Source organism: Trachurus japonicus, chromosome 3, assembly GCF_045865225.1.
Source record: "Trachurus japonicus isolate A0001 chromosome 3, Traja_1.0".
Taxonomy (NCBI): Eukaryota; Metazoa; Chordata; class Actinopteri; order Carangiformes; family Carangidae; genus Trachurus; species Trachurus japonicus.
The window spans coordinates 19,168,581-19,196,371 of record NC_140909.1 but is presented as its reverse complement, the minus strand read 5'-3'; the positions used below and the strand labels follow the sequence as shown (position 1 = coordinate 19,196,371).

Sequence of the window (27,791 nt, the reverse complement as noted above, 5' to 3'; positions counted from 1 at the left end):
ACTCTTCAATCAGTGCCCCTACAGGTCACTCCTTCTGCCTGGGGGGGGTCTGGGGGTGTGAGGAGTGTCTTTCCAAATGCATCCCAGAGACGTGCATACCCTTTCTGTTCACACAAAAAGCCCAGGAGGGGCTGGCCTGTGGGTGGGGAATATGATAATACCCTTCAGAGGAAGTGAGCGCAGTGTAGTGGAATGTAGTTGCCATTAGTGGGAGTTGAGCTTAAACTGGCTAACAGCTAGCCTGCTATGCCGAGTCTGAGCTAGAGACACAGAGGAGAGTGATGAAAACATGCCTCACTTCACAGTGGTACCGGTGAAGGACCGCGCTCAGTCCAGCTATGACAGTCTAGAGGGGATTAACTGGGTGGATTACAGAGACACTGGACAGGACCACCATGATCATCAAGATACTGTCAGCTCTGATGGTGAGTCCCACAACTTTTGCTCATCTCTTTCTGTTATCTTGAGCACAAACTGACTACTTTAGAAGTTTTGTGACTGAGAACATGTGTCCTAAAAATGATACTTCCTGAGCTGGGCTCAACAGAGCATGGGGAGGCTTTGCTTTGTCTTCGGAGCGTTGTGAACAGCTGGTTGTATGGTTACCATGGCAATTCTCCAGGGCCAGAAAGCGGTTTTCCTCTAGCAGACAGGTCTGTTTTTGACAGCTCACTTTAGGGAAAATTGTTCAGGCACTTCTTTTACCTTTTTTCGAAGTGTTTCTCCCCTGGCTGTGGAAGCCTTTTAAAACAAACTGTGGGACGGATAAGTAACAAAGGGAAAACAATGAAAGGGGTGAGAACCGTGCGGGAAAAACACAACGGGGGTGGGTTGTGTGAGGTGGGGGGACGGTACCAGTGCAACAAGAAAAGGCCTCAAGTGCTTTCTCACACAAAAGATGGAGTTCTCTTTGTGCCAGGGGAGGATTTCCTTTCACAGAGATTGGCTGCTGAACAACATAGGAGCAGATTTCTCCCTCCTCACTCCTCTGTGCCTGCTTGTCTTTTACTGTCACTCTCTTGTTTCTCCACTGTATCAACGTACAAAGAGGGAGACCGGTCCCCGACAGGAGAGGGAAGGAGATCGAGAAGAGGAGAGAGGAGTTTGTAGCTGCTTGACAGGATTATGTGAGCGCAGCACTGGTGTGTGTGTGTGTGTGTGTGTGTGTGAGAGAGAATAAGGAGAACCAAGTGGGGAACTGAGTTTTTTTTTGTTTTCTTTTTTCAATAGAAGACATTCATGGGCGTGGCCCTTTTAAAAATCAGGCACCCACGCTTAACCAAGTACCCAGAAGGCTGGGCTGGGCACGATCCTACACACTGACTGGCAAAACATTTATATTACAAGTTGTCTCAGTGTGAATGTCAAGCTGACTGTTATGGTTAGAGCTTCCTACTACTGAAAAACATCAGTAGAGATTCAAGTTCAAGACTCATCAAAGTTGTTTCTGTATGTAAGCATATAAAAAGGATACATGTCTTCTGTATGTGTTTTTTGCATAAATGTATGAGCAAGTGTCTGAGTACATCAATTTGCAGTGAAACAGGGCTGTGCAGATAGGATGATCTGTGCTTTAAAATAAGGACTCTCAGCACATGTTTACTTAGCTGTTGGCTTGGGTATTTCTGGAATGCATGGATGTCACCATTTAGAGCCTAATTTATTCTCAACAGCAGAAATGCAAGTTAAAACAATTGAGAGATACTGTACATAAAGTAGTGTCTGAAAGTGGTGTCTCTAATGTGGTCAGAGCAGAACTTTGTACCATGCCCATTTTAATCAAAATTAATGACAGATAATGAAAAAAACAGATGTCCTTAAATAACCCCTGGGAGTGTTGTGTTTTGCACAAGTTTGTTGCTGTCTCCCCTGTCATCCTGCTGTCACAAATCTTAGTTACCCACCCAAGGAAAAGCTTCCTGAAGCCCGAGAACAGCAGCCATTAACCTCAGTGGACAGCTGCTGGGATGACTATACTGGGCAGGGTGAGAAGGAGGAGATGTAGAAGGAAGTAACTCTGCGTGAGCAAAGGGCACGCAGTATGTTTGTGTTATGTTTGAGAGACAGCTGAAAACTAAACCAAGTGGCTTCACAAGTCTATGTTATCCACTGAGTTTGACTGCAAGCAAGTTTTAGGCATGAACATATTCACATTTCTAAACAGGAAAAAAGTTGGGTGGGAAAGTCATTGTGGTAAACTAGTCCAGAAGGAGATGCATGTACTGGATGATTTCACCATGGGAGTGGTGGATTTGTGTGTCTCAGCTGCAGTGTGACGTCTGCAGCATGGATGAAGTGATACAGTGCAGAGTCTGTTTCAGGCCATGAACTCAACTCTGTCCAATGCAGGACGGGACAGGACCAGTCTTAACACTGTGGTCATTGTGAGAGTGCTGAAGTTCCGAGCAAGAGCAGCTACCCTGAAGTAGCTTTCACGTTTCCCTTCAAGATCTACACCTCTGCTTACAGCTCTGCTTTAGGTCTGTGCCACTTGAAATAAAGGGACACTTGTGCAAGTGGTAACCTATTTGAAGTTTTACATCTGGTCATCTGTATACTGATCACTAGAGACCTCAGACCTCTCACAAAGAAAATACATGGTCATAGCACTAATTACTTTTAATTTGTGGACAGTTAAATGTTGAAATTGGCCACTAATGGTCTAAGAATGGAATGGTTCTTCATACTTATATGACAATCAGTTTTATTATTTAATTCTTCAAATTATGATTCGATTTATTGTGTATAACATGAGCAATCATTTGGATTCATGTTACTGACTCTCTCTTTTGGCATACACCAATTGTGGAAAACAATATTTGGGTTTTAAGCTATTAAATGCTGCACTGTGATTATGAGTTAGCCAAAAAGTTTTGTGTCGAACAGTGGGGTTATCAGAGCTAAAAACAGCTACTTACTGTGGCTAATAAGTAAATTGAATGGATTAAAGCAGTACTAAAGAACTTTCAGTTTTGGTTGAGTTTGGCGGCGCCTGCGGACCAAAGCGGTAGTTTTTTGCCTGAAGGAAGACTCCATTTCCCATGAACACTAGCGTGAAGCCCTGTAAATATCCTGCATTAAAATTAACAAAAGACATCAAAACTAAGTTTCTGTTTCCAGTGGATCATTTCAAAGTGAAAACACAAACATAATCCATTGCTAAAGTGCCGTTTTGCCTGTTCCCTCCTTGTTGTGACTCGCAAAAGTGAAAGTGAAACTTAAGTGAGAGCAGGGTTCCTACCATGCTCCTCAAAGCTGCTTAGTGCCAGAGAAAGAGATACAGACCCCCTCAGACCACGACAGAGGTGTCATTCAACTTGTTGTAAGTCGATGTATCATCACAAAAGTTATGAAAATATTTTATGAAGGTTGAAAAGTTCCTTAGTGTTGGTTTAAAATAGCTTTTGAGTTAAAAAAAAACAAACAAAAAACCTGTCGGCTGAGAGATGCTAAAACACTTTGTAGCACTTACCTAATTGTGGTAAAAATATAGCAACCATAGAATGCATGTTAAAATTACATCAGACTACTAATAGTGAGTGGATCATTTGGAAAATGCTGCTATGCTCCATCTGTAATTCAGGAGGCGAACAGGGTGACTATTCCTGTCATGCTGTCTGGCACGACACACATGACAGCCCCTGAGAGATAAACACTGTGCCTGAAGTGGAATGTGAAGCTGATGACAGAGCTGGAACAAATTCTTGTATACTGTAGCTACAGATACACTCATGCACAGCCCTTGATAAATTATGAAGATTGTAGTAGATGATAAAGAGACTTTAATTAAATGATTTGTCACACATTTCCTATGATGCAGCTACCTTTCCATCCAGTCATCTGCCATCTTTGCTCGATCTACTCATTCACGTCGAGGTGACTGGGCAAGGCATGGCAAGCAGAGCAGCTAAGGCATTGTTTTTTTTCCTATGGGTATCTGGCTGCAGCTGTCCCTGATGATCTCTTTGTACACACTTTGTAGGCTCTAAACAACAGGACTACATACAAAAACACGGAAGTTGTCCTGTATTCATGCATGAATGACTTTTACTAAGCTGGTGTGTGGTTAATATGAAACTAGTTGAAGATGTTTTAGCATTTCATCAGGATGAAAGTTGAGAAATATCTGGACAAAACTGTTTACCAACATGCAGTGTGAAATATTGCTATCATGACTGCTGGCAAATTCAAGCATTTTAAATTTAGCAATTTCATGTGTATTTCCCAATTCCCTGACCTGGGAATTCTAGTAGAAGAAGTAACGGTACCACAGGCAAGGTAGCAACAGAGTGCCACTTAATTGCAATTTCATAAGCTGTCCTTCTTGGCTTTTATATTTAGACAGAAAATTAGGACTGTAACAAGATAAGAATGAAATTTACAGCAGGCTGTTGTACAGGAACTTTGTGTTTACATTCCCATTTTTCAAGGGATGTGCGACCAAATGGGTTGCAATACACAATTCAAGAAATAAATTCACAACTTTACAATCCACTCTGTGGAAAACACCCAAGTTGTTGATCACTCATTGAAGTTACTGAGGAATGAGCTGTTAGCAAGCTACTGTACTGTATACTGTTGATTAGCAATAGGAGTTCATCTCTAGACCACAGTTTATGATCTGTGCACATTCACACAAAGAAGGCCTTCATGTTTGTTTGTAAGGCTTTGAACTTCATTAGGTGCATTAGCATTTTGGCAAAGACACAGCAGAGACATAATCCTATTGCTTAATACAAAATTACACGCACTAGCATTAAGGCCCTGAACCACGAGTGTGACCGTTTGTGACTCATGCCAATACAGAGACACCACTGCTTTTAACACTTGCAGGGTTATTTATTGTAATGCTCCTTTAGAAGAATATATCTCAAGTACAACTTCGCAGCACTTGTGTTGACTAAGACTCAAAAGCGGATTTACACCAGTTTTACAGCCCCTGCACTGGCTACCTGTTATTTATTTTTAATTCAGTTTATTTGATAGGGACAATGCAGGTTAACATAGTGACACTTCCACTCGTTACAAACAAGTCAATGTGACTAATGTTCTGCATACAGAGATTATAGCTAATGCTAGTTTCCAACTGTTGGAGGTCTTATGTGAGTTAAATATACAGAGCAAACCCATGGTAAAGCACCTTTTTATAACAGTCCACATCTCTGGTACAGCCTTTCCAGAGGGCAGCAGAGAATGTTAAGAAACACAAGACTTGCCCTTTTAGGCTGTTTTACAGACTTAGTACGTGGTATATTCATTCATTCTTTGTTTACTTTCTTACAATACCCCACCTTTCATTTCAGTTCTGGAGTCACTCATAATTGATTTATTCTGAATGTTGACCTGTTTTCCTGAATTTCTCACCCTGCCTCTCATGTTCACTAATTGCAAATGTAAGAGATTTATTACAGTGTTTCCTTTTCTGTTTTTATTGAGTCCCTTGTTTATAACCCTGATTTTTTTGCTTAGTGGGTGGAATTGGGGGCTATTATTTCTTATTATGTAAAGCAGACTACTTTTGTGTTAATATGTTAGAATGAAAAGTGCTATACAAATAAAGTCTGACTGATATGAAAGTCTGTTGTGTAGTGCACCACCTTCACCCCCTGAGGTAAACAGACTGAGCTGCCGCACTGTTCTCATCATTAGCACACATCAAAGCTAATATGTTTTGTTGTACGGCTCAGCAGGTTAGCATTCCTCTGCTCTGTCCAGATGTCACTCTTCATGGAACACAGCCATTATAGCTAACTCTGGCCTGTTGCTGTACCAGAATTAAAATGTTTCTTGCTACAGGCTAGGGAGGAGAGACAGTAAAGTGAGACAGTAAAGTGAAACAAACAACTATATCAAATCTAATTATGAGAAGTCAGATGTCTTAACTTGGAATCCCAAGTGGTATGCTCACTGGTTTTTCATGACCAAACAGTTGTTAGCAGCTACCACAACACTGCAGGCTTAAAAATGTAATGAATACTAATGCAACAGTGTGGAAGTATACTTCAAGTTACAATATATTTCGCCTGTACATGTAAATACCATTTCATTTTCCAGATTTGCATTTCTAAGCATACCAAGATCATACATCAGTGTATTAGGAAAATAAGCAAAGTTGCTTTTTGGATTTTACAATGTATTGCAAGGTGACAGTTAGAGTAACCATGATTATCATGAATATATTTGCATTCAGTTCCTTCTTTCCTTTCCAAGCTAAAGTTGGAGGATAGCTATAGAAACTACAGTGATCTCCTGCATAGGACACTCTATTTGTGTGTTTTTTATTGAATTGTGACTTGTACTAAGTCAAATGTTGCTACATTCTGCCTCCACAGTGGTGCATATACACCGCAAGCACATCCTGGCTGTCAAATCTTCTGCAATCCATCGGTATGACTGTTTGTAATGAGGCTTTTGATCATGTTGGATGTAATAATACTCCAGATAAATCATGTTTACAATTATTTACAGCCAAAAGTTGATCCTTCTCTATTTCTGTTTATGCACCCTGGGGCGAAAAAGCAATTCTGTAAGAGGTCAGAGTGGTTTAGGTTCTGACAATAAGAAGCTGGGAGGGAGTTCACAGAATCATATAATGATCTCGATACTGTGAACAATAGAGAACGCATTTAGCCTTTTACTATTTGTGCTGTTGCCAGGTATTAGTTATATCATGTTTGCCCAACCCAGTGGCACAGTACCTTTTAGCTTTGCAGGCATGTAGAAATGGGTGGAGGATAAGCATATACTGTATGAGTAGTCTCTGTTACTGTCTGTCTCTCACATTTTTACATACACATGTTCAAACATGCACGAACAAATGCACAGAGCACCTAAATATGTCATTTTTGCTGAATTTTGCTTAGTGTGGACTAAGCTGCCCGACTTTGCTGCCTTGGTGTCTTAAATGTTTATTAAAGAGAAAGTTCAGCAAAGAGGCTTTTTCCAACCCTAAGCAGCTAACGGACAGCGATATTGTTTTCCACGTCTAATCGGCTTTTAAAAAGTGCAGACCCATTACTGTAAAGTTTCTTTCTCACTTGAACATTTGCTGGCTTTGAAAGCATTTAATAGATAATTACAAAACTCATGAATGCTCCAACTGCCTCAGCCAAGTACACTGCAAGCCAGATAAAGTAAACAAATGACCTGTTTGGTGGAAAGGCTTTGAAGATGTTTAGCAGGAGCTGCTTTCTGGAATTTGTTCGTTAGACCCATGACAAATCATAAATATTGTCTTTTTGTCTTGAGAACTTTGCTTTTGTTTAGAGCCCATAACCTTTGCACTTTCAATAATCTTGACAATTTGGCATCTTCTCTTCTGGGGATTGATCTATACCTGCACAAGAAATTGTACTCTGACCCCCTGACACACTCACAGTCTGTAAAAACATTTACTTTGGACTTTAGTTGCATTTTGTATTTGACTGAGGTTACAATTTAAAAGCAATGGCCGAATGTATGATCTATTTATTTATTCAATAGTCTTTTGTTTTATGACAGTTATTAATGGCTGAAATAGTTTTGAGTGCCATAGAGAAAGTTAATGAACACACAGCATGCTGTTTCTGTGCTACATTTGAATCATTTATGACATGGAGACTTACTTTTTAAAGAAAGCCAGGGTTCAAACTATAGGCGGTGTGGGTGGTGGTTGAGGTCATCTGCCTCTCTGATTGAGACTTAAATTAAGACTTGAAACAACCCCCTAATAGAACAACAGTTTACCTATTACCTCCTTTCTGGATTAGGATGTGTCAAGTCTCTACGGATGACTCTACGAATGAACACTCATGTTCGCTAGTTTCTGCCTTAGTTACAGTTAAGCTAACTAATGTCAGCTAGCTTGCTTTTAATTTCCGGTGTGAGCTTTGAATTTCCTTCAATACAAAACGTCAGATCTTAGCAAACACCAGTGCTCAGTCATGAGCAGTGAGGCAAAGTAGTCTTGTGTGGGTGTAGCGGTATAGCTAATCTTTTATCTTTTTGATATCATCTTAGTCGCCGCCCTTTATTTTCAGGATTTTCTGGTTGAACAATATTAAAATCCATGAAGAAATGTACTGGGGTACAATGTTGAGGCACTTGTAGGGGAGAGTGGGGTAAGTTGAGCCATTTTTCATATTCAGGATCACCACATCAAGATAATTATAGTTTTTTTGCTAACTTGTATATCTATATATTTATGGATGTTGTGCATCCATACAAACAAATAGAATGAGTGTAAACATATAACCGTGTTCGACAAAAGTGGTCTCCTGGCACAACTTACCCTGTGTATGGGGTAAGTTGAGCATAGGAGTGGGGTAAGTTGATCCACCCCCCTCCTTGCCTTCCATCCATCTCCCACCTCCCCCTTTACTTAATACACCTGTCCAGGTTGCAGGGGAACACAAACTGCAGGGACTTCCTGCTGAGCCTCAAACTCAGAGAGCTTTGGGGAGTTTTGTGATTACGTCACATCTTGGGAAGAACCCCTCATCTTTCTCTTTGAAAGTAAAGCTTGACTTTACATGTCAAACCACTTTACCCATGTGGTTCTTACTTTGACAGACTCCATGAAATGACGCCTTCTTCCATAATATTTGGTCACAGGCTCAATCTTTCTTATGGCTCAATTTGCCCCTATGCTCAACTTCTCCCCTACTCTACATGTGTTTTTTTACTATACACTTTCCACCCACTCCACTATATTTCTATGGGAAATATCATATGTTCTTCTCCATTACATACAGTACTGTGTATTTGACAACAAGGCAGATAAGAGTAAGGACTGTGAAAGAGTTGTATGCTTGTTGTGTGATTTGCATTCTGGGGAAACAAGACCTGTGCTCTCAGCTGCTATTTTCAGCGAAAGAAAAAAATAAAGGCTAGAGTTTCTTAATTGCTTGTTTGCAAATACTGTTGTTGGTGAAATGTGCAGAAATTAGGTTGTACCGTCCCTGTGTAAGTTATCTCTTTAGATACAAACGTATGTAGCTACATGTATCTGTCTGACAGAATAACTGTCTTCTGGCTTTGGTGTAGATCTGCTTTTGGCTTGGGGCACAGGTAACATGTCGGTGCATGTTTCTGTAAAGCCTCTATGTTACTCTGTGCTCACAGCAAGACTCTTGTGTGCCAACAGGCCAGTTAATCTTTAATCTTTTTAATTATACATTTAATGTGAACTTATTAGCAAGAGACCCCCACTGTCTTCACAGCCTGATCTTAAATGAGTTTCCAAAGTTGGAAGCTAAACTATTTGGGATTTTTGGCACTAGACGACAATGTTTGGAGCAGCACTGATTGGGTCATAGTTCCTCTCAACTGCCAGCTGAGAATTTCTCACTCAAGAGGCTGTGGATCAGAGCCTCTGCCATCAACCCCCTTAATTGTTGCTTCAAATGCATATGTTGTTTTTATCTCATTCCACTGACAGCAAGATGACACCAGAGGACACTGTTGACATTGTTTTCATTCTAATCTGTTCTCAGCCATCACTATGGTCCTCCAACTGTGTTTTTGGCAGGGTTTGGAAAGACAGATAATCAGGAATTTTACTGAATCCTGTTTCACTTTCATGTTTTAATTCTCAGTGCTTTCTTCACTTAAACATCACATCATGTCTTCCAAGTTATTGCAAATGAATGTTTCTTCAATCTTGGAAGATAATTAGTAAGTGGTGATAATTTCAGAGATGTCCTGGGTATCAGTGCAACCTTTAACCTATATATCTCAAAAACCCAATGCCCATTGCTTTTGTATCCCCATGAGCAGACATGCGCCTTGCATGTGTGTGTCTGTACCCTCAATTCTCCTCCTCCCTCATTGTGCACCATGTGTGTGTTAGATCAGGCCCCTGAATGAGTGTTCACCCCGGGTGACCGGGTGTCCTGGATAGTAATCGACAATTCCCCAAGCTAGAGCACAGACTACTCTTTTGCAGTCTGCACACAGCACATAACTATGCTCACCCACAGTGAAACCTACTGCAGTGGGACACAGGACACAGGTGAGCAAAGCTGGCATACTTTCAACACATTTGAGAATGTTTTTCTATTTCATGCCCTCTTGGTAAGTTGGCAGACTTTTTGTTGCAGGATTAATTTGGGTTTTGAGATGCCACTGTTTAAGTTTACATGCTCCAATAACTCAACCTTAGGTAATTTCGAGGTAATGAGGTGTGTGTATGCCAGTGAGTGTGAGTGTGACTGTGTGTGTGATAGAGTTTGCAGTGTGACTTTGTGTGTAATAATTGCCCCAGGCACTGTTCTCATCTCTGCTTGATTCTTTTCATCAAAAGCAGAAGTTAATGAGAGTAAAATCTAATTATTTGCCTGTTTATCACCTGGACTTTGTTTTGTTGGTCTGTGCTGTTTTTGGCCTTTCGCTGCACCTTCACTGCATTGTGTTTTAGTTGGCTGCTACATGGAGATTATTAAAATGTTTGATTTATAATTAATAGTGACAATTAAAAACTGATTGAATATTTTAAAGGATTTCCAACTGGAGTTGGTTAGGAACATTGTATTTTTCCTGTCTACTTTGTCTTATTAATTACTGCACAGGCAATGATGTTTTTTGCCCTATGGAAGATTTCATCCTTGTGACATCCAACGTGTTTGAAGCTTTATGTTTAATAAATGTTTATGTTTAATATTCTGAAATTGTAACACTTTTAGTCACATCACTGTAGGTCCATAATTGTTTATAATATTTTAATTCATCTTTAAAGTAAAGCAACACGATGCAGACTTAGTATTTCAAAGGAGGTTAAATCGAAAGCAACTGGACTTAGTTATTTGTCTAGGAAGACGTTTCACCTCTCATCCAAGAGGCTTCATCAGTTCATGTACGCATCTGACCAGGCTGGGACTGGTCCAACTATCTGGTGTGGAGACTCACTATTTAACCTCTTGTGTGGGCGTTCACAAGGGTGATGATGTCACTGGTTCCCATTTGTGCTCCAAGTGCCAACGACAGTCGTTTAAATGACTGCCTTTGATGGAAGGTTGGTTTCGACTTCGTTAGTGCCCTATTGTGTTATAACGACAGTCGTTGGAGCCACTTGCCACTTGTGAACAGTGGTTGTTCTTTGAGGCTAGATTGTTGAATCTCCTGGGAAGGGATGAAAGGGCAGCATTGTAAATTGGAGATAGGTGGTGTCTCAGGCCACCCCCCCTGTTTAGGGATGGTTTCTCTACTTTTACAAAAATAGCTTCTTTGACTCCTCTTTCAAACCATCTGTCCTCTCTGTCTAGGATTTGGACATTGCTGTCCTCAAAGGAGTGGGCTTTCTCCTTGAGATGTAAATGGACAGCAGAGTCCAGTCCTGAGGAGTTTGCTCTCCTGTGTTGGGCCATGCGTTTATGCAGTGGTTGTTTTGTTTCTCCAATGTAGAGGTCTTTGCATTCCTCGTTGCATTGGACTGCATACACCAGGTTGCTTTTGTGGGTGTGTGGTGTTCTGTCCTTGGGATGTACCAATCTCTGTCTGAGTGTGTTGCTGGGTTTGAAATACACAGGGATACGGTGTTTGTTAAAGATCCTCCTGAGTTTTTCTGATACTCCAGACACATATGGAATGACTATGTTGTTTCTCTTGTTTTGTCTTTCTTTCTCAACCACTTTGCTGGTTTTCTTTCTGGAAGCAGCTGCAGTTTTCACAAAGGTCCAGCTAGGGTAACCACAAGTTGTGAGGGCGCCTCTCAGGTGCTTGTGTTCTGCCCCTTGGGCCTGTGAGCTGGTGGGCACGTTATCAGCTCTGTGTTGTAAAGTTCTGATAACCCCAAGCTTATGTTCCAGAGGGTGGTGAGAGTCGAAAAGTAGATATTGGTCTGACATGGGTGCCTGAGACTAGAGAAACCATCCCTAAACAGGGGAGGTGGCCTGAGACACCACCTATCTCCAATTTACAATGCTGCCCTTTCATCCCTTCCCAGGAGATTCAACAATCTAGCCTCAAAGAACAACCACTGTTCACAAGTGGCAAGTGGCTCCAACGACTGTCGTTATAACACAATAGGGCACTAACGAAGTCGAAACCAACCTTCCATCAAAGGCAGTCATTTAAACGACTGTCGTTGGCACTTGGAGCACAAATGGGAACCAGTGACATCATCACCCTTGTGAACGCCCACACAAGAGGTTAAATAGTGAGTCTCCACACCAGATAGTTGGACCAGTCCCAGCCTGGTCAGATGCGTACATGAACTGATGAAGCCTCTTGGATGAGAGGTGAAACGTCTTCCTAGACAAATAACTAAGTCCAGTTGCTTTCGATTTAACCTCCTTTGAAATACTATGACCTGGGCAAATGAGAATATGCACCGGCTTGATGCAGACTTAGGATATGAATTATCCATTTGTACTCTGCCTTAACAACATCTTTAAGAAACTGCAGGTCAGTACTGCTTTTACCCTCTTTCCCCCCTTTTTATGTTAGAGAAGCTTGTGAATCAGTACTGACACCACTGGATACTTTATACTGTCCATGGAAGTCTGGTTGTTACAGTAAATGTGATGCTCATTGACTTGATGCTGCACTTAAAGTGTCCGTGACACCAGAACTGCCTGATTTAGTGGCAGAGAAATTGTTGGTTTGCCTGAAAACTACTTTATCTTTTATTGTTGACCTTGGGTGTTTCTTTCCTCTCCCCAATAGGACATGGGAACCATAAAGAAGATAGTCCATTTCTCAAGGGTGCTGATGGTCCAAGCAAGAAGAATGATTTCTATGACAGGAACCTGGCCTTGTTTGAGGTCTGTTATTTTTACTTTCTAATATTTCTGTGAGATGATGGACTGAAATTAAATTCATTCATTTCACTTCTTCCCCTTCTCTCTCATTTCAGGAAGAACTGGACATTCGGCCGAAGGTTTCCTCTCTGCTCAGCCGCTTGGTCAACTACACCAACATTACCCAGGGAGCCAAGGAGCATGAAGAGGAGGAGAGTACTGAGACCTCACGTAGCAAAACCCCCAAGGTCAGGAGTCAGGGCACAGCTGAGGAACACTGTGCCTTACTGTTTTTACTGTGTGCGCTTGAGTCTTAATAACACTATCCTCCACTTCTAGCCCTTTCTCTGCCTTGCTATCCAAGGTCTAGTTTTGTATTAAGACTTGTTGATTGATGGCTTGTGCCTTTGCACGCTCTGCAGTCAGAGCGTGCCTGCGAAAGACCTGGATACATGCAAAGAGTGGATAACATGATTGAACGACCTTTAAAAAGTACATCAATCAATACTAATGATCAATACACTTGTTTCCTGAAATGTCATGCTCAATACTCTCCCCTCTCTCTTTACCCCCCTCCCTCTCTCCCTCTTTCCCCCTCTGTCAGTCTCCCAACATGGGCACTCTGATGGGAGTCTACCTACCGTGTCTCCAGAACATCTTTGGTGTCATTCTTTTTCTGAGACTGACATGGATCGTTGGGATGGCAGGCGTCATGCAGTCCCTCCTGATTGTCCTCATGTGCTGCTCATGTGTTAGTATGAGGACACATACTGTACACAGACACACACACAGACATACAGACAGGGCTGACTCCAACATCAGCGTGGGACATGAGACAGCTTTTATTGGCTAAATCAGTCAATAGAATTTACACGGTTACATAAGCAGCAGCGATCACTGCATTAAAGACAAAGAATGTCAGCCTCACTTGTATTTTTGTCACCTAAACCTTACATATTATGCTAAACATGTATGAGTATGTTACTGTGTTAAACCTCTGTTAGCTTCAGCTGTCATTTTGTTCAGTGGATGTTACTGTTAAGTTGAAAAGTGTCCATGATGTCTGTGTGATATGTGCCCTTTCCTATATTATACTTTCCTCTTTCCTTTGCAGACAATGCTCACAGCCATATCAATGAGTGCCATTGCTACTAATGGTGTCGTTCCAGGTAATACCTGGGACCATGTCACATTTACTCTGCACCTATTTTTCTATTCGTGCCACACTTACAGTTGTAGCATATTTTTCTCTTGCCTGATCTCATGAAGAATAGCTTAGAACTTCATGGATATTAATTCAATACATACCTGATTTTTTAAGATAATTAGTTGCTGGTCCCTCAGATCCACTGTCTGCTCTTAAATCGAAGTTATAATTCCCATTACAGCTCCTTCCACATGGGGGCAGCAGAAACCTACCAAATCTACTGCTTGCAGTTGAGAGAGGTATTTCCAGAGGATTTCAGCATCCAACAGTTTGTTTTGTCTTTTGCAGCTGGAGGGGCATACTTCATGATATCTCGCTCACTTGGTCCTGAGTTTGGAGGAGCTGTGGGTTTGTGCTTCTACTTGGGCACCACCTTTGCTTCTGCCATGTACATACTTGGTGCCATTGAAATCTTCTTGGTCAGTTTGTTAAAATAATATTCTACAGTCCCAAAGTAACAGATACAACCTATTGCATGCATTTTCCACACACTATAGTATGCTTGCATTAAATCTTGTGTTGTCTTTTTTCCTCCTCAGAAATATCTGGTCCCTCAGGCAGCCATCTTTCACTCCACTGACCCCCTTGGGAGTGACAGTGCCATGCTGAACAATATGCGAGTGTATGGCTCCATCTGCCTCACTCTGATGGCAGTAGTGGTTTTTGTGGGAGTCAAATATGTCAACAAGCTGGCCTCTCTTTTCCTGACATGTGTTATTATCTCAATTGTTTCCATCTATGCCGGGGCAATCAAATCTGCTAGCCACCCACCAGAATTCCCGTAAGTCTGCAGGGGAATGAATTTAACAGGGTGTCCAGAGAATTATAGAGATTAATTAATTTGAGATAACTGGTTTAAGTGGGAGGAGATCATGATAATTCTGAATTGCTTGCATGTAAATAATTAATGTTTCCATATTATTTTCTTTCTTTTGATAGTTTTTATTTTTCATTGGTGATGATGATTGTGCTAGTTGTCTAACCAGTGATATTCTAAATTCTGTGTATTTGCTGTAGGATCTGCATGTTGGGTAACAGGACTTTGGTGAGAGATCGCTTTGATGTGTGTGCTAAGACTGTGGTTGAGGGCAACATCACAGTGCCCAGTCAGCTGTGGGACAGGTTCTGCCTGCCGGGGAACATGAGCAGCGCTCAATGTGATGACTACTTCATGCAGAACAATGTGACAGAAATACAGGGCATCCCTGGACTGGGCAGTGGGATTTTTAGAGGTGAACTAACTATTAATTCTATTAATCTGAAAATTGAACTGCCTGTATTTTGGAAATAAATTGCCAAAGAGATGTCCTGCTTCATTAATGTCACCTTCCTATAATGCTCATTTGTTTCCAGTGCTCTAAGTATCTCTTCTCCCATTAGAAAACATGTGGGGCAACTACATGCAGAAAGGAGAGATCCTAGAGAAAGCAGGGCTACAGTCAGTGGATGCCCACGGCGCCATGGACAATTTTGGCATGTATGTGTCAGCTGACATCGCTACATCGTTCACACTTCTGGTTGGGATCTTCTTCCCATCTGCCACAGGTAAAACAACATCCTAAAACAAATCAACAGCTTTTATAGCACTCTCTTCTGTCTCAGTCAAATTACTTACTGTACTTGTGTTATGTCTCACTAATACAGCAATATAATAGTATGTTTGCCATAAATGGTCGATCTATTAAACCTGTAATCTATACGATGTAGACAATAAGACCCTATTTCCGGTGACCGACCTAATTTCTATACAATATGAACTCATAAAGTGAGTTGTCATTTTTACATAAGGTAATAAAAACAAATTATAATTACCTTGCAGATGCAAAAAGACAAGGAAGCTTTAAACCTCTAATCCAGCCAGTAGGAGCATAATGTCCCATGTGTTTAAGTACTGACTTTATTTTTCTCATGTAGGTATCATGGCAGGCTCCAACCGATCCGGTGATCTCCGCGATGCGCAGAAGTCCATCCCTGTGGGAACTATTTTAGCCATAACCACTACTTCACTTGTCTGTATCCTTTATTTCAGTGACTTCATAATTCAACTCAGAAAGGTAAAACAGGAAAAGAAATCAGATTTGATTTTCATGTTTGTGATGTGAGCAGCTCCTTCACCCCTTGTATTCAGATATAAGCTCCGTCGTCCTGTTTGGGGCTTGTATTGAAGGAGTTGTTTTAAGGGACAAGTAAGTTCATTGAATCCTACTGCAAGTTACTACTATGATCAGACTTCTTGGAACAGTAAACTTTAATAATGGCAAAAATACTTGCAGGTTTGGGGATGCTGTCAGAAAAAACCTGGTGGTGGGGACTCTGTCGTGGCCGTCTCCATGGGTTATTGTCATTGGCTCCTTCTTCTCTACGGTTGGGGCAGGCCTGCAATCTCTCACTGGGGCCCCACGACTTCTACAGGCTATTGCGAAGGACAACATCATCCCTTTCCTCAGGGTGGGGAAGCACCGGCTGACACTGTTGATAAAGCGTTAACCATTTCACATTCTGAAAGATCTTTACTCTCTGCAAGAAATGTCCAACAGGCTTGTTGACAGATGGACAACAGTTATTATGTCTAACATGGGATTATTTGAATATTCAGAATAACTCTAAAAATACATGCAGTTTGATGCACTGGAATCATTTGCATTTGGTAATATAGGCTATTCCTTGAAAATGTATTTGAATATGATATAAGCAGTGATTTGCATTGCTGCATACGAAGGTTCTGAGTCATTTTTTTTGTTTTTGTTTTAGGTGTTTGGTCATGGGAAGAGCAATGGGGAGCCTACATGGGCACTGCTGCTGACTGGTCTCATAGCAGAGTTGGGTATCCTCATTGCCTCACTGGATATGGTTGCTCCTATCCTTTCCATGTAAGTTCACTTGCATATACTAAAAATATGGCATACAGTAAGCCATGTATGTACTATACACACCTTACACATTAACTTCCCTCAGACATGTTGTGTACATGAAACACAAAAATTGCCTGTGTCTTTGTTCACCAGGTTCTTCTTGATGTGCTATCTCTTCGTGAACTTGGCCTGTGCAGTTCAGACTCTTTTACGGACCCCAAACTGGAGGCCAAGGTTTAGATATTACCACTGGTGAGTGCAGCTCCATCATCATCTCCATCATACTTTGAACAGGTGGTGGGGACACTATACTATACCTCCTCCTCCAACTCTTTGATTACAAGATCATTTCTGTTAGGTTCATGCTATAGATGCTGTCATGAAAGACTAAAGTAATTCATTATGTATCCTTGCAAATGACTGCCGTTGCTATGCAGAAATGTAATTTCAGACATGTCTGCCACACCCACAGGGCTCTGTCCTTCCTTGGTATGAGTATGTGTCTGGCTTTAATGTTCATCTCCTCCTGGTACTACGCTATAGTGGCCATGGGCATTGCTGGGATGATCTACAAATACATTGAGTATCAGGGGTATGTCTGGAGTGAAATGCGTTTAACTTCCAGTGCATTCTCAGTGATTGGATAATGACATTTGTGCTTCTATGAACAGAGCAGAGAAGGAGTGGGGCGATGGTATTAGAGGACTATCGCTCAGTGCTGCACGCTACGCCCTGCTGAGACTTGAGGTCGGACCCCCACACACCAAGAACTGGAGGTACAGCTACACCTACAGAAGATGCTCTGAAATATTTCCTTGCAAACATTCCCCAGGGTATTCAAACTGCATTCCTGGAGTCACATGACATGTAGTTGTTGTAAAAGAATAATCAGATTATTTGACAAATGTTTCACAACATCAAACTGTTGATTCAGTCAATAGACTAGAGAACAGCCTATGTCTCATTGACACATGAAATTTAATAGGGAGAACCTGCAAGTTTTTCAAGATTTTACCGGTATAGTTTAAGACTCTTTGCGTGGGACTGGCATGAAGTAATGAGTCATAAGATTCCCTGCTCACCATTAAAACAACTTCCAGAATGGGGTCACTGAACTTCAAGTTTACAACGAGAGAGTGTCATTTGGCAAGGACACGCGATAAAAGCACTTTTGGGAAGTGGTGGCCTAAGGCTTCTCTCCCTTATTTGTTCATTGGCGTCATGCTTGCTAATCAGTTCCAGTAAGTTAGCGTGCCAACTGTTTGTGTTGTATACACTGTAATCACTCTCATGCTGCACTTCCTCTTCCCCAGACAGTGGTAGTGACACAACAGCTGCTCTAATGGAATAGAGACAATACATCAATACAATGTATACAACACAGTTGAGTAAGCACTGGCTTGGTGGGTTAAAGAGGTTAAACCTGATCACCTTGGTAGGCAAATTTAAGTAATTTCTTCTACAGTTGCATCCATCAGTGACACAATAACATTTGATAATGGGTTTCAAACATTTTCTGTAATAACACATCTAAAAGCAAAGATCTCATTGCAAGCGGTTTGTAGTCTAATTTGAGTCAGTCAAATGTGAAAAAGTTTAAGAATCAGTAGTACTCACTAACTGTTGAGTCACTGGCATTTCCATGACCTTATTTCAACACAAGTTCAAGGTTTAAAGTTACTTTATTGGTACAGGTAGGTAGTTTTACAAAGCTGAGACGGATTCACACAGAGATAATCTTTTAAAACCAACAGTTAACATGTCTGGTCAACTGCAAGCTATATTTTTAAGCGAGACTTCAGTTTACCTGCAAATCAATCACACTAATACTTGACTGACTCTGTATGTCCTGTATGTCTACACAAAAGCATGCAGGCAGAAACTGATTACATCATCAGTTCTTGAACTGGCAGTGACCATTCAGTTTTCCTGTTTTAATAGATCAATATTTGCATGAGCATGAGTCCATTCTTTCTATTGAAGCATCAAATTAAAAAAAAAAAATCTCTGTAATGAGGTGACAGTCTTTGCAAATGCACATCTTTGACACAGGCCATTGTCCCATATTGTATGTCATTCACTGCTCTACAGACCTCAGCTCCTGGTGCTACTGAAGCTGGATGAGGACCTCCATGTAAAATACCCTCGACTGCTCACCTTTGCCTCACAGCTGAAGGCAGGAAAAGGTCTCACCATTGTGGGCTCTGTCATCCAGGGCAACTTCCTGGACAGCTATGGGGAAATGCAGGCAGCTGAACAGGTACATACACACGTTCTATGTTTCTGTATTGTACTGTGTTGCTGACTATGTAGCCACAGTATGAACATGTTTATAATGTGAAAAGCTTAAAGAAACATACATATTTTTTTCTGTGTAACATTTCCTCCTTAGTATCACTTTTTTCAGTTAAAGCAGAAGTAAGTGATATTTTTGTGTTAATATAAGTCTTAAATAGTTATATCTTCCGACAGCAATCACTTCTATAGAGTGTTTGGTCTGAAACACGGGTCTGTCAGTCACTCTGCTCTGCTCTGAGCCCAGGAGAAAACATTTATCGTATCCTACAGTTTTTATCCAATGAGGAGAGAGAACGGCATGCAGGGCTGTGTGTGCAGCCAAGGAACGCCGTGAATGTGGTGACGTAGGGACGAGGACTGTTATGGTGCGTTCAAGGAAACTCGTATTTTTCCGACCGTGAAGTCGTACCAGTTCCATCTGGTACGAGTTCACCGGTCGGAAGTTACGAGTGGCCGTTATAGTGACTTTCACAGGTAAAACAGGTCGGAAAAACACAAGTGGGTTGCCTGAAACGCTACAAAGTCGTAAGTTGTGACTTGAAGGTGTAATTTACGATTTCAAAAGCCTGCCTGGAACGCAGCATTAGCGAAAACGACCGGACCACTTACTTCTGCTTTAAGTGTAAGGACAGGTGTAGAAACATGTTGCTGTTAGCAATAGGACATGGTGCAAATGAGCCATTTCAGATAAATCAAGGATTAGTGCAAGAACATTTCTTACGACATGATTTGTTGGCAATGAATTAAACATGAAGCAAATGTAAGGACAAATCAGGTGCAGACAGTGAAACTTTAATTAATGTAATTTGTAATTATAATTTTTTGGGTTTTTTTGCAATAGAAGTCTTTATGGTGTATTTCTGATCACAATATACTGTATTTAATTTGATCAGATACAAGACGGAGGAACTGTCAAACAGTTTTTATTCATTTCAGCTATTAAATATCCAATTACTACTTCCTAAAGATCAGTCAATCACCTCTCATTCTGCCAGGCAATCAAGAATATGATGGAGATAGAGAGGGTGAAGGGTTTCTGCCAGGTCGTGGTAGCATCTAAAGTGCGTGAGGGTATCGTCCATCTGATCCAGTCCTGTGGTCTGGGAGGCATGAAGCACAATACCGTAGTGATGGGCTGGCCATATGGCTGGAGACAGAGTGAGGACCCTCGTGCCTGGAAGACTTTCATCAGTAAGTCTCAATGAAATACTAATATAGCTTAAAAGATCCAACCAGCATTTGCAGTATTGGCCACACATTTAAGTGACTGCCACCCTAAAGTCAGCCTTGATTGTATAATGTTTACTGGAATGAGTATGTGTTCATGATTACAGTCATTATCCTGAGCTTTTTGTTATAACAGCTAAAGGGACTGAAAAAGCTCATTCAACTAACACCGAATACACTGTAGCTGAATTCATTAACACACTATTCACTGATACAGTACAGTTACTAATAGCAGATACCTCTACCCAGACACAGTCCGCTGCACCACAGCCGCCCACTTGGCCCTGATGGTGCCCAAAAACGTGTCCTTCTACCCAAGCAACCACGAACGCTTCACGGACGGGAACATTGACGTGTGGTGGATCGTCCATGATGGGGGGATGCTCATGCTGCTGCCTTTCCTGCTCAAACAGCATAAAGTAAGATGACACAGTTTACTGTCCATCTTCAGCGTTTTAAAGTAACTTTATAGTGTTTCAAACATTTTCAAACATTGATGAATAGAGGATGATTTTGACTGACGTTTTCTTTGAGTAATTACAGTATATTCACATTTATTCTATACTGCAGTGCAAATAGTAACACATGGCCATTTTGAACTGGTTTTGTTTGTGTTTTAGGTATGGAGGAAATGCAAGATGCGCATCTTTACTGTAGCCCAGATGGATGACAACAGTATCCAGATGAAGAAAGATCTAGCAACGTTCCTTTATCAGCTGAGAATAGAGGCTGAAGTCGAAGTGGTGGAGATGGTGAGAGTTCATATTACACATCTACTAATTTGGAAGAAAAAAGAGAAAAGATTGCATGCCTCGTTATGTTCAGAACAAACTCAGTAAAAACTTGAGGCGGTAATATAAATTGCAGCTAAAACCACATGCCCATCTTTGTCTACTGAAACAAGTAATAATTGTTTTTTTTAGATACATGCAGACTAAAAAAATGCTTTCCTCATTCAGCCTGATGAGGGGATAGAAATCAAATATTTGAACATAGATTCATTAAATTGCACTGCTGCACTGTTCGTTGAGAAAGAATGTTTCATTTTCATCAACGATTAAAATTATGTTTTCATTTCAGCATGACAGTGACATCTCAGCATACACATATGAGCGGACGCTAATGATGGAGCAGAGGTCCCAGATGTTGAGGCAAATGAGGTTGTCCAGTGCAGAAAGGCAAAGAGAGGTATGTAGACCTTGAGTAAACTAATTAGATTTTGGTGGTTAAAAGTCAAAGGTCAAGGATATGGTGACAGTTTGAAGGCATATTCTGATGACTGATTTGTAGTCTTATTCTGAGTCATTGGTTGTAGTTGTAGTTGTCTGATGTACTGATCAGAACATGTCTATGAATCAGCAAAACAATGACAAACACCCAATGTCCATCTGTCCCATTCTGATTAACATGATGGGCCCTAGTTTCCTAGACCATGCGCAGTCTAGGTGAAGCGCAGCTTCGCAGCACCAACGGGGCGTGTCCAGGTGCATTTTGCAAGATTGGTGCACGGTGCAGTCCGACTCAGGCCAGCGCAGGCACTCCCCTTGTCCCTCCTACCGGCGCAAACGGCAAAGAGGGAGGAGATAAGGCGGGAGGGGGAAAGGAGGAGCAGAGAATGGCGTGAAGTGGGATTAACACAGCCGATTCAGATCTTCACCAATCAAATGAGCTCGTCTCCTCACCTTTAACTGCGCACTGCAAGTTTGTCATTTTATACTTCGACATGGACGGAGGAGACAGCGACGCCAGAGGCCAAACCTCTCCCAGGAGGAAACAGGTGTTTTGGTCCGGGAGGTCCGAGCTCAGAGTGGCCAAATAATGAGTTTACTAATATCCTTATTCAAGTTTGCCCTGATACACTGAGAACCGCTGCCCAGTATAAAAAACAAAAACTAATAAACTAATAAAGAAACTCACATTTAGTATTTAAACAGTGTTTGGCCAAGAATTTTGATGTAAGACCAATGTCTCTTGAACCTGCAAATAATGAATTCCCTATTTTTACAATTGAATATGTCTCAGAATCTGAAGTAATGAAAGTACTTGACTGTCTAAAAGCTTCAAGGTCCATGGATGTTTTTGATCTTGATGCAAGGCTTTTCAAAAATTATAAATCCATACTATGTAAACCCTTAACTCATTTGATCAATTTATCCATAAGGAACTCATACTTTCCTTCCTCATGGAAGACAGCAGTAGTAATCCCAGTTTTTAAATCGGGTGAAAGGAATACTCCATCAAATTACAGACCCATTAGTATCCTTCCAGTAGCTTCTAAAATTGCTGAAAAGGTTGTCTGTGATCAGTTGGTTTCTCATTTAAATGAAGGCAATTTTAGCCTTCACCCAATGCAGTTTGGTTTTCGAAAACATTACTCAACAGAAACAGCAAATTGTTTTTTTGTGGAACAAATCAAAAACTATCTTGACAAAGGTGGTGTTGTTGGGGCTGTGTTTTTAGATTTAAGGAAGGCATTTGACACAGTTAATCACAATATTTTACTTTCTAAACTTTCCAAATTTAATTTGTCAGCCAATGCCTTGACCTGGATGGAGTCCTACCTAAACCACAGGAAACAGTGCACAAGAGTGTGTGATAAGCGTTCCTCTTTTACAAACTGTACAGTAGGGGTCCCCCAAGGGTCTATTTTAGGACCAATCTTATTTAGTATATATATTAATGATCTTCCTCAAGTTTGTCCAGATGTTTGCACTCAAATGTATGCTGATGACACTGTGATCTTCACCCATGCAAGAAACAAAGATGATGCTGCAGCCAATCTGACTACTGCAATGAGCAAGGTGTCAGATTGGCTAGCAAACTCTTGTCTAACCCTTAATGTTAGTAAAACAACTTGTATGTATTTCACAAAGAGGATTAATAATTCAGTTAACCCTGATATTTTAATTAATGGCGAGGTCATCAAATGTGTGACACACGTTAAGTATCTGGGCATTGAAATTGATACAAACTTGTCCTTTAGAAAGCAAGTAAGTAGGGTCATTAAAAATGTTAAATTTAATCTGTATAATTTTAAGAGCATCAGGCACCAGTTGTCTCCATTCACTGCAAAACTCTTTGTGCAGACTATGATTTTTCCCCATCTGTCTTACTGTATAACAACTTGGTCACAGGCCGGTGTAACTGTACTGAAGCCTGTTTACTCACTTTACAAACAAATCTTAAAAGCACTAGATAAAAAACCAAAGGATTATCATCACTGTAACATTCTTAAAAAATATGATTTTCTAGATTTTGATAACTTCATGTTCTACTCTGATGTTTGTCTGATGTTTAAAATTATTCATAACCTGGCACCCCCTCCCCTCGTGGAATGCCTATCCTGCCCCAGCAGTGGCAGAGCTGGCAGGACTAGAGCATCTATTCGGGGTGACTGGGTGCCACAGTTCAGAAGAACAGCTTTTGGACAATCTGCTTTCTCCATTAAAGTCATAGGGAGGTGGAATTCTATACCTACACACATAAGAGACTCAGTAAGCCTAGTAGAATTTAAGTCCAGCCTAAAGCTCTGGCTAAAAGAAACACAAAAGTGTAACCACCTATGATTGACAGGCCTGTACTCTGATCACATTGATGGAACTTTATGTATTGTCTCATTTTTATGTATTGTATTTCGTGTACTGACGGTCGTTGTTTCTTCTGTCTGCCTGTCCAGGGACAACAGATGTAAATTAGCTGTCAGCTAACTCTGGTACAATTACCTTAATTGTGCACTGTCCCTGTAAAAATAAAGTAATAAAAAAAAAAAAAAAAAAACCCTGTGTAAGACAGATGAGAGGTGTACACTAATCACAACATAAACAAACACCATGCGTAACAGGGATGAAATCAGGAGCATCTCAGCATAAAGGACGCATTGCCAAGTGTCTCTCTCCCTCTCCCTCTCTCTCTGTCTGTCTGTCTGTCCGTCTCCTTTATTTCTTTTTCTGTGATGAGAGATGCTGAGTATACTGTAGTAGGCTATATACTCACTATCTGATGCCGAGGCTGTTGTGGTTGGCTGAGAGAGACGATTGTTTGTTTGTTTTTTGTTTTTTATTATGGCTGCGTGACGATGCGGTTGCTCGCCCGCTAATAAATTAATAAGTAAATAAATAAATAAAGCGGATCATCACAACGGCACAGTGCGTATATAAACACGGCAGCGACATGCAGTCATCCACCCTCACAATCCTGCTCTTGGAACATCCGCGGCTGCTTTTTAGTCCCAGTTCGTCCCTGCTGTGTTAATTCAGGTCGAGTTTCCATTACGCGTGCCAACAGCCTTTGATCTGACCGTCAGATGTGACGGGACAATCTATATAGATATAAATTCATGTGTTAATTCAATTAGTTGCATTAAATATTGTTTGTTGTAATTATTTATTGCATCTAAATGTGCCTGGAACTGTGGAAACCTGCCTGTGAGGTCTTGGTGACGTGTGTGCACTGCACGTCAATCTACCACTGCACCGGCTGCGCTTGCCGTGCGCCGAGAGTAGACCAGGTTTGAGGTGGCGAGCTTTCAGCGCACCCTCGGCGCACGAAACTTCCTCTGCGCCAAGCTGAATCTGTGACGCCTCCCCCTGCTGCGCCACCACACCCATCTCGGCGAAGCGTGATCTACCAATCTGCCAAACTGACCGTGTGCCGGGCTGCGCTGGTCGAAACTTGCACTGCACCGGCTGCACCAACCTGCGCCACCTGCGCTGCGCCACGAAACTAGGGCCCATCTCAGAAATGCCGGGAGGGAATTTTTACAAATTGGCACCAAAATTCACTGAGGCTGAGGGACAAACTGATTTGATTTTTGTGGTCTTGCAGGCCCAGCTGGTAAAAGACAGACACTCTTTGGTGCGCATGGGAAGTCTTTACTCAGATGAGGAGGAGGAGGTGGTGGAGGCTCCTCCAGAGAAGGTTCAGATGACATGGACAAGAGAGAAGTGTGAAGCTGAGAGGAGAAACAGGAATAATGCACCTGAGAACTTCAGAGAACTCATGAGCCTCAAACCGTGAGTTGGATGCTAAACCTTTCACCTTTTCCCCCCTTTTCCCCTTGCATGTTTCTCAGTTTCACAGAGTCAGAGCTTGCTTTGTAAGAGTTTATTTGTCTATGTTGCTGTACCCCAGGGATCAGTCCAATGTGCGGCGAATGCATACAGCTGTGAAGCTGAATGAGGTAATAGTCAACAGGTCCCACGATGCTCGATTAGTGCTGCTGAACATGCCAGGACCTCCCCGTAACACAGATGGTGATGAGAACTGTATCCTTTGCCGATATGATCAAAACAAAAATGTGTCTTTTACAAAATTCTGTGGAAAATTGCAAGCTTTACTATGTGTGTGCCAGCTATTGTTTGCTTGGTTTTACTTCCGTAACCGTTTCCTCAGATATGGAATTTCTGGAAGTGTTGACTGAAGGACTGGAGAGGGTGCTGCTGGTGAGAGGTGGAGGTCGGGAGGTCATCACAATCTACTCATGACCAATCAGGAGCTGCTACACAGGGCACTTAGACTCAGCAGAATACATTCCACCAATGGACACAGAGCAGTGCCCTCTCTGCTGCCAGACAAATGTTTTTTGTTTTTTTTTATTTGGGGCTTTTTTTCGCCTTTAATGGAAAGCACAGTTAAGAGAGAGAGAGAGACAGGAAATGGGGAGGCAGAGAGGCAGAGAGACCCTCACACATGGGGCGGCTGCTCTACCAAGTGAGCTAAACACCGCCCGCAGACTGATGTTTATAGATGCATCGGTTTGATACCTTTTTTTAGATTATAAACTTTTGAGTACAAAAGAGGTTTTATTGTATTCTTGTAGAATACTGCGTCATTCTACATATCTATCCAGTTCATTCAAGGCTTTGCCATTCGTTACAAATGAATTCATTTTTCTCCCTCAGAAACACTGACTGTCAAACAGAGAGTTTATGTTAGTATTTTCTCATTTATAGGTACCAAATACCTTTTAATATGTGGAAAACACCTATATTTGAATATTTAGCAGACAGCACAATCGTGTTAACAGTTTTAATAATATTTGTTTGTTTGATTTTTATTCTACAACAACCTTTTGATTATTTTGGAAGCACGTCTCTATTTATTTATTTATTTTCTCAACACTTCCCCATTGCGGTAAAAGAAAATATCACTGTAGATAATAAACATAATTCTTGACGTTGGCTATGCTGCATTGGCGGAATTGGTGGCACAAAACCCAGTTTGTAAATGTGGATGCTAGAGATCATAAAGTGTGTTTTTTCAAAAGAGATATAAGTTATGATTTTTTGGATATTTTTGTTATTGATAAGAGAAGAAAGTGTATGTGAATTATGTTAGAATTACATCTTTTCAGACCTGAAAAGCTTATCTGCACACAAAAGACTTATTTAAATGAATTAAAGTCATAATGCTTCAGATTTTCATAAAATAAACCATACTTTATATAATTCATAGTTTACATTATTTCTGCAATAGCCGCAAAAAGTATTCACATTCTGTACATACTTCTCACATCTGTGTAGTTAGGTTTAGTTAGTTTTCATTATACTCTGCAATGTATCTGACTAAGTCCCTCCTCAAGGAGTGTCGCCTGCAGTATTGAACCACACTTTGTTACCACTTACTACAGGTGTTATTAAATCAACCCAGCCTGAAATCTAAAGGATCACAAGGACATTCTTCTCTCAGCTACATGAGACTATCAGATGACATTGTTTTTTTAAAGATCATTTTCTAGGAAGTTGAGTATAATCAGTATTTTAGGCCAGCAATACAGTATAGAGAACAACAGTTTCTTTTTATGATGACTAAATGATCTGTAAAGCCAAATGTTTTATATGTAAGGCATAATCCATGACAAGGTGTGCAGTTATTAAAAAAACTAAACAGACTACAAAGAATTTTCCTGGTATTCCCTTCACTTAATTTTCATAAAATTGTCACTTGCCTGAAAAAATGTTTTTACTAATTCTACTTTGGGTCAAAGACTCTCTTTATAGAGTCTTGGTGTTGGCAGTCTTTTAGTGAAGCGTCACAGCTATCTGGTTGTCAGGAAATCACTTGTTTTTTTCAATTCATTTTTTATGGTCTAGATGTTAAGAAAACATAAAAATGAGCTTGTCAAAGCAAATCCCTATGATTGTATACAGTACTGAAGACATGTTTTCACACTGTTGCTTTGAGTAACTACTGTTTTAAATAAAACGGGTTATACAGTATCTTTGTGTTCAGTGGGGAAAAAAGCACAGGCATGTTTCAGCCTGGCCAAAAACTTGCACTATAATACACACTATCTTTTGTAAACATCCATAATTTTTTATTATGCTGTAAGATAAGATAAAATAAACTATTTGTTTATGAATCCCCTATGCTATGTTGTTTAGGTCTACACAGAATGAATGTTTTTTGTGATATAAATCTCAGGGTAATGCAATAATAGCCAACATTATACCCTTGCACAACAATTTGCTTTCAGCATCCATATCCTCCAAT

At 40.9% G+C, this 27,791-nt stretch overlaps 1 protein-coding gene across 1 annotated transcript; it reads left to right on the top strand.

Annotated features, from left to right (window-relative positions):
• On the top strand, nt 1–25,979 carry slc12a4 (solute carrier family 12 member 4). The gene is made up of 24 exons (XM_085765458.1): nt 1–425; nt 12,643–12,740; nt 12,833–12,964; nt 13,321–13,467; nt 13,831–13,885; nt 14,212–14,342; nt 14,463–14,704; nt 14,941–15,155; nt 15,304–15,468; nt 15,838–15,936; nt 16,052–16,109; nt 16,197–16,371; nt 16,675–16,793; nt 16,929–17,027; nt 17,248–17,367; nt 17,447–17,551; nt 18,867–19,035; nt 20,069–20,264; nt 20,550–20,719; nt 20,921–21,052; nt 21,381–21,488; nt 25,125–25,312; nt 25,431–25,564; nt 25,692–25,979. The coding sequence occupies exons 1-24, from the start codon at nt 290–292 to the stop codon at nt 25,781–25,783; spliced, it is 3,285 nt and encodes a 1,094-aa protein (XP_085621584.1). The 5' UTR covers nt 1–289; the 3' UTR covers nt 25,784–25,979.
• The last annotated feature ends 1,812 nt before the right edge of the window (nt 25,980–27,791 follow it).

Coding starts and splice junctions, on each gene's coding strand:
- slc12a4 (XM_085765458.1), top strand. CDS start 290: ATGCCTCACTTCACAGTGGTACCGGTGAAGGACCGCGCTCAGTCCAGC. Junction 14,343..14,462: donor GTGCCATTGAAATCTTCTTG/GTCAGTTTGTTA, acceptor TTTCCTCCTCAG/AAATATCTGGTCCCTCAGGC. Junction 21,053..21,380: donor AAGTCGAAGTGGTGGAGATG/GTGAGAGTTCAT, acceptor TTTTCATTTCAG/CATGACAGTGACATCTCAGC.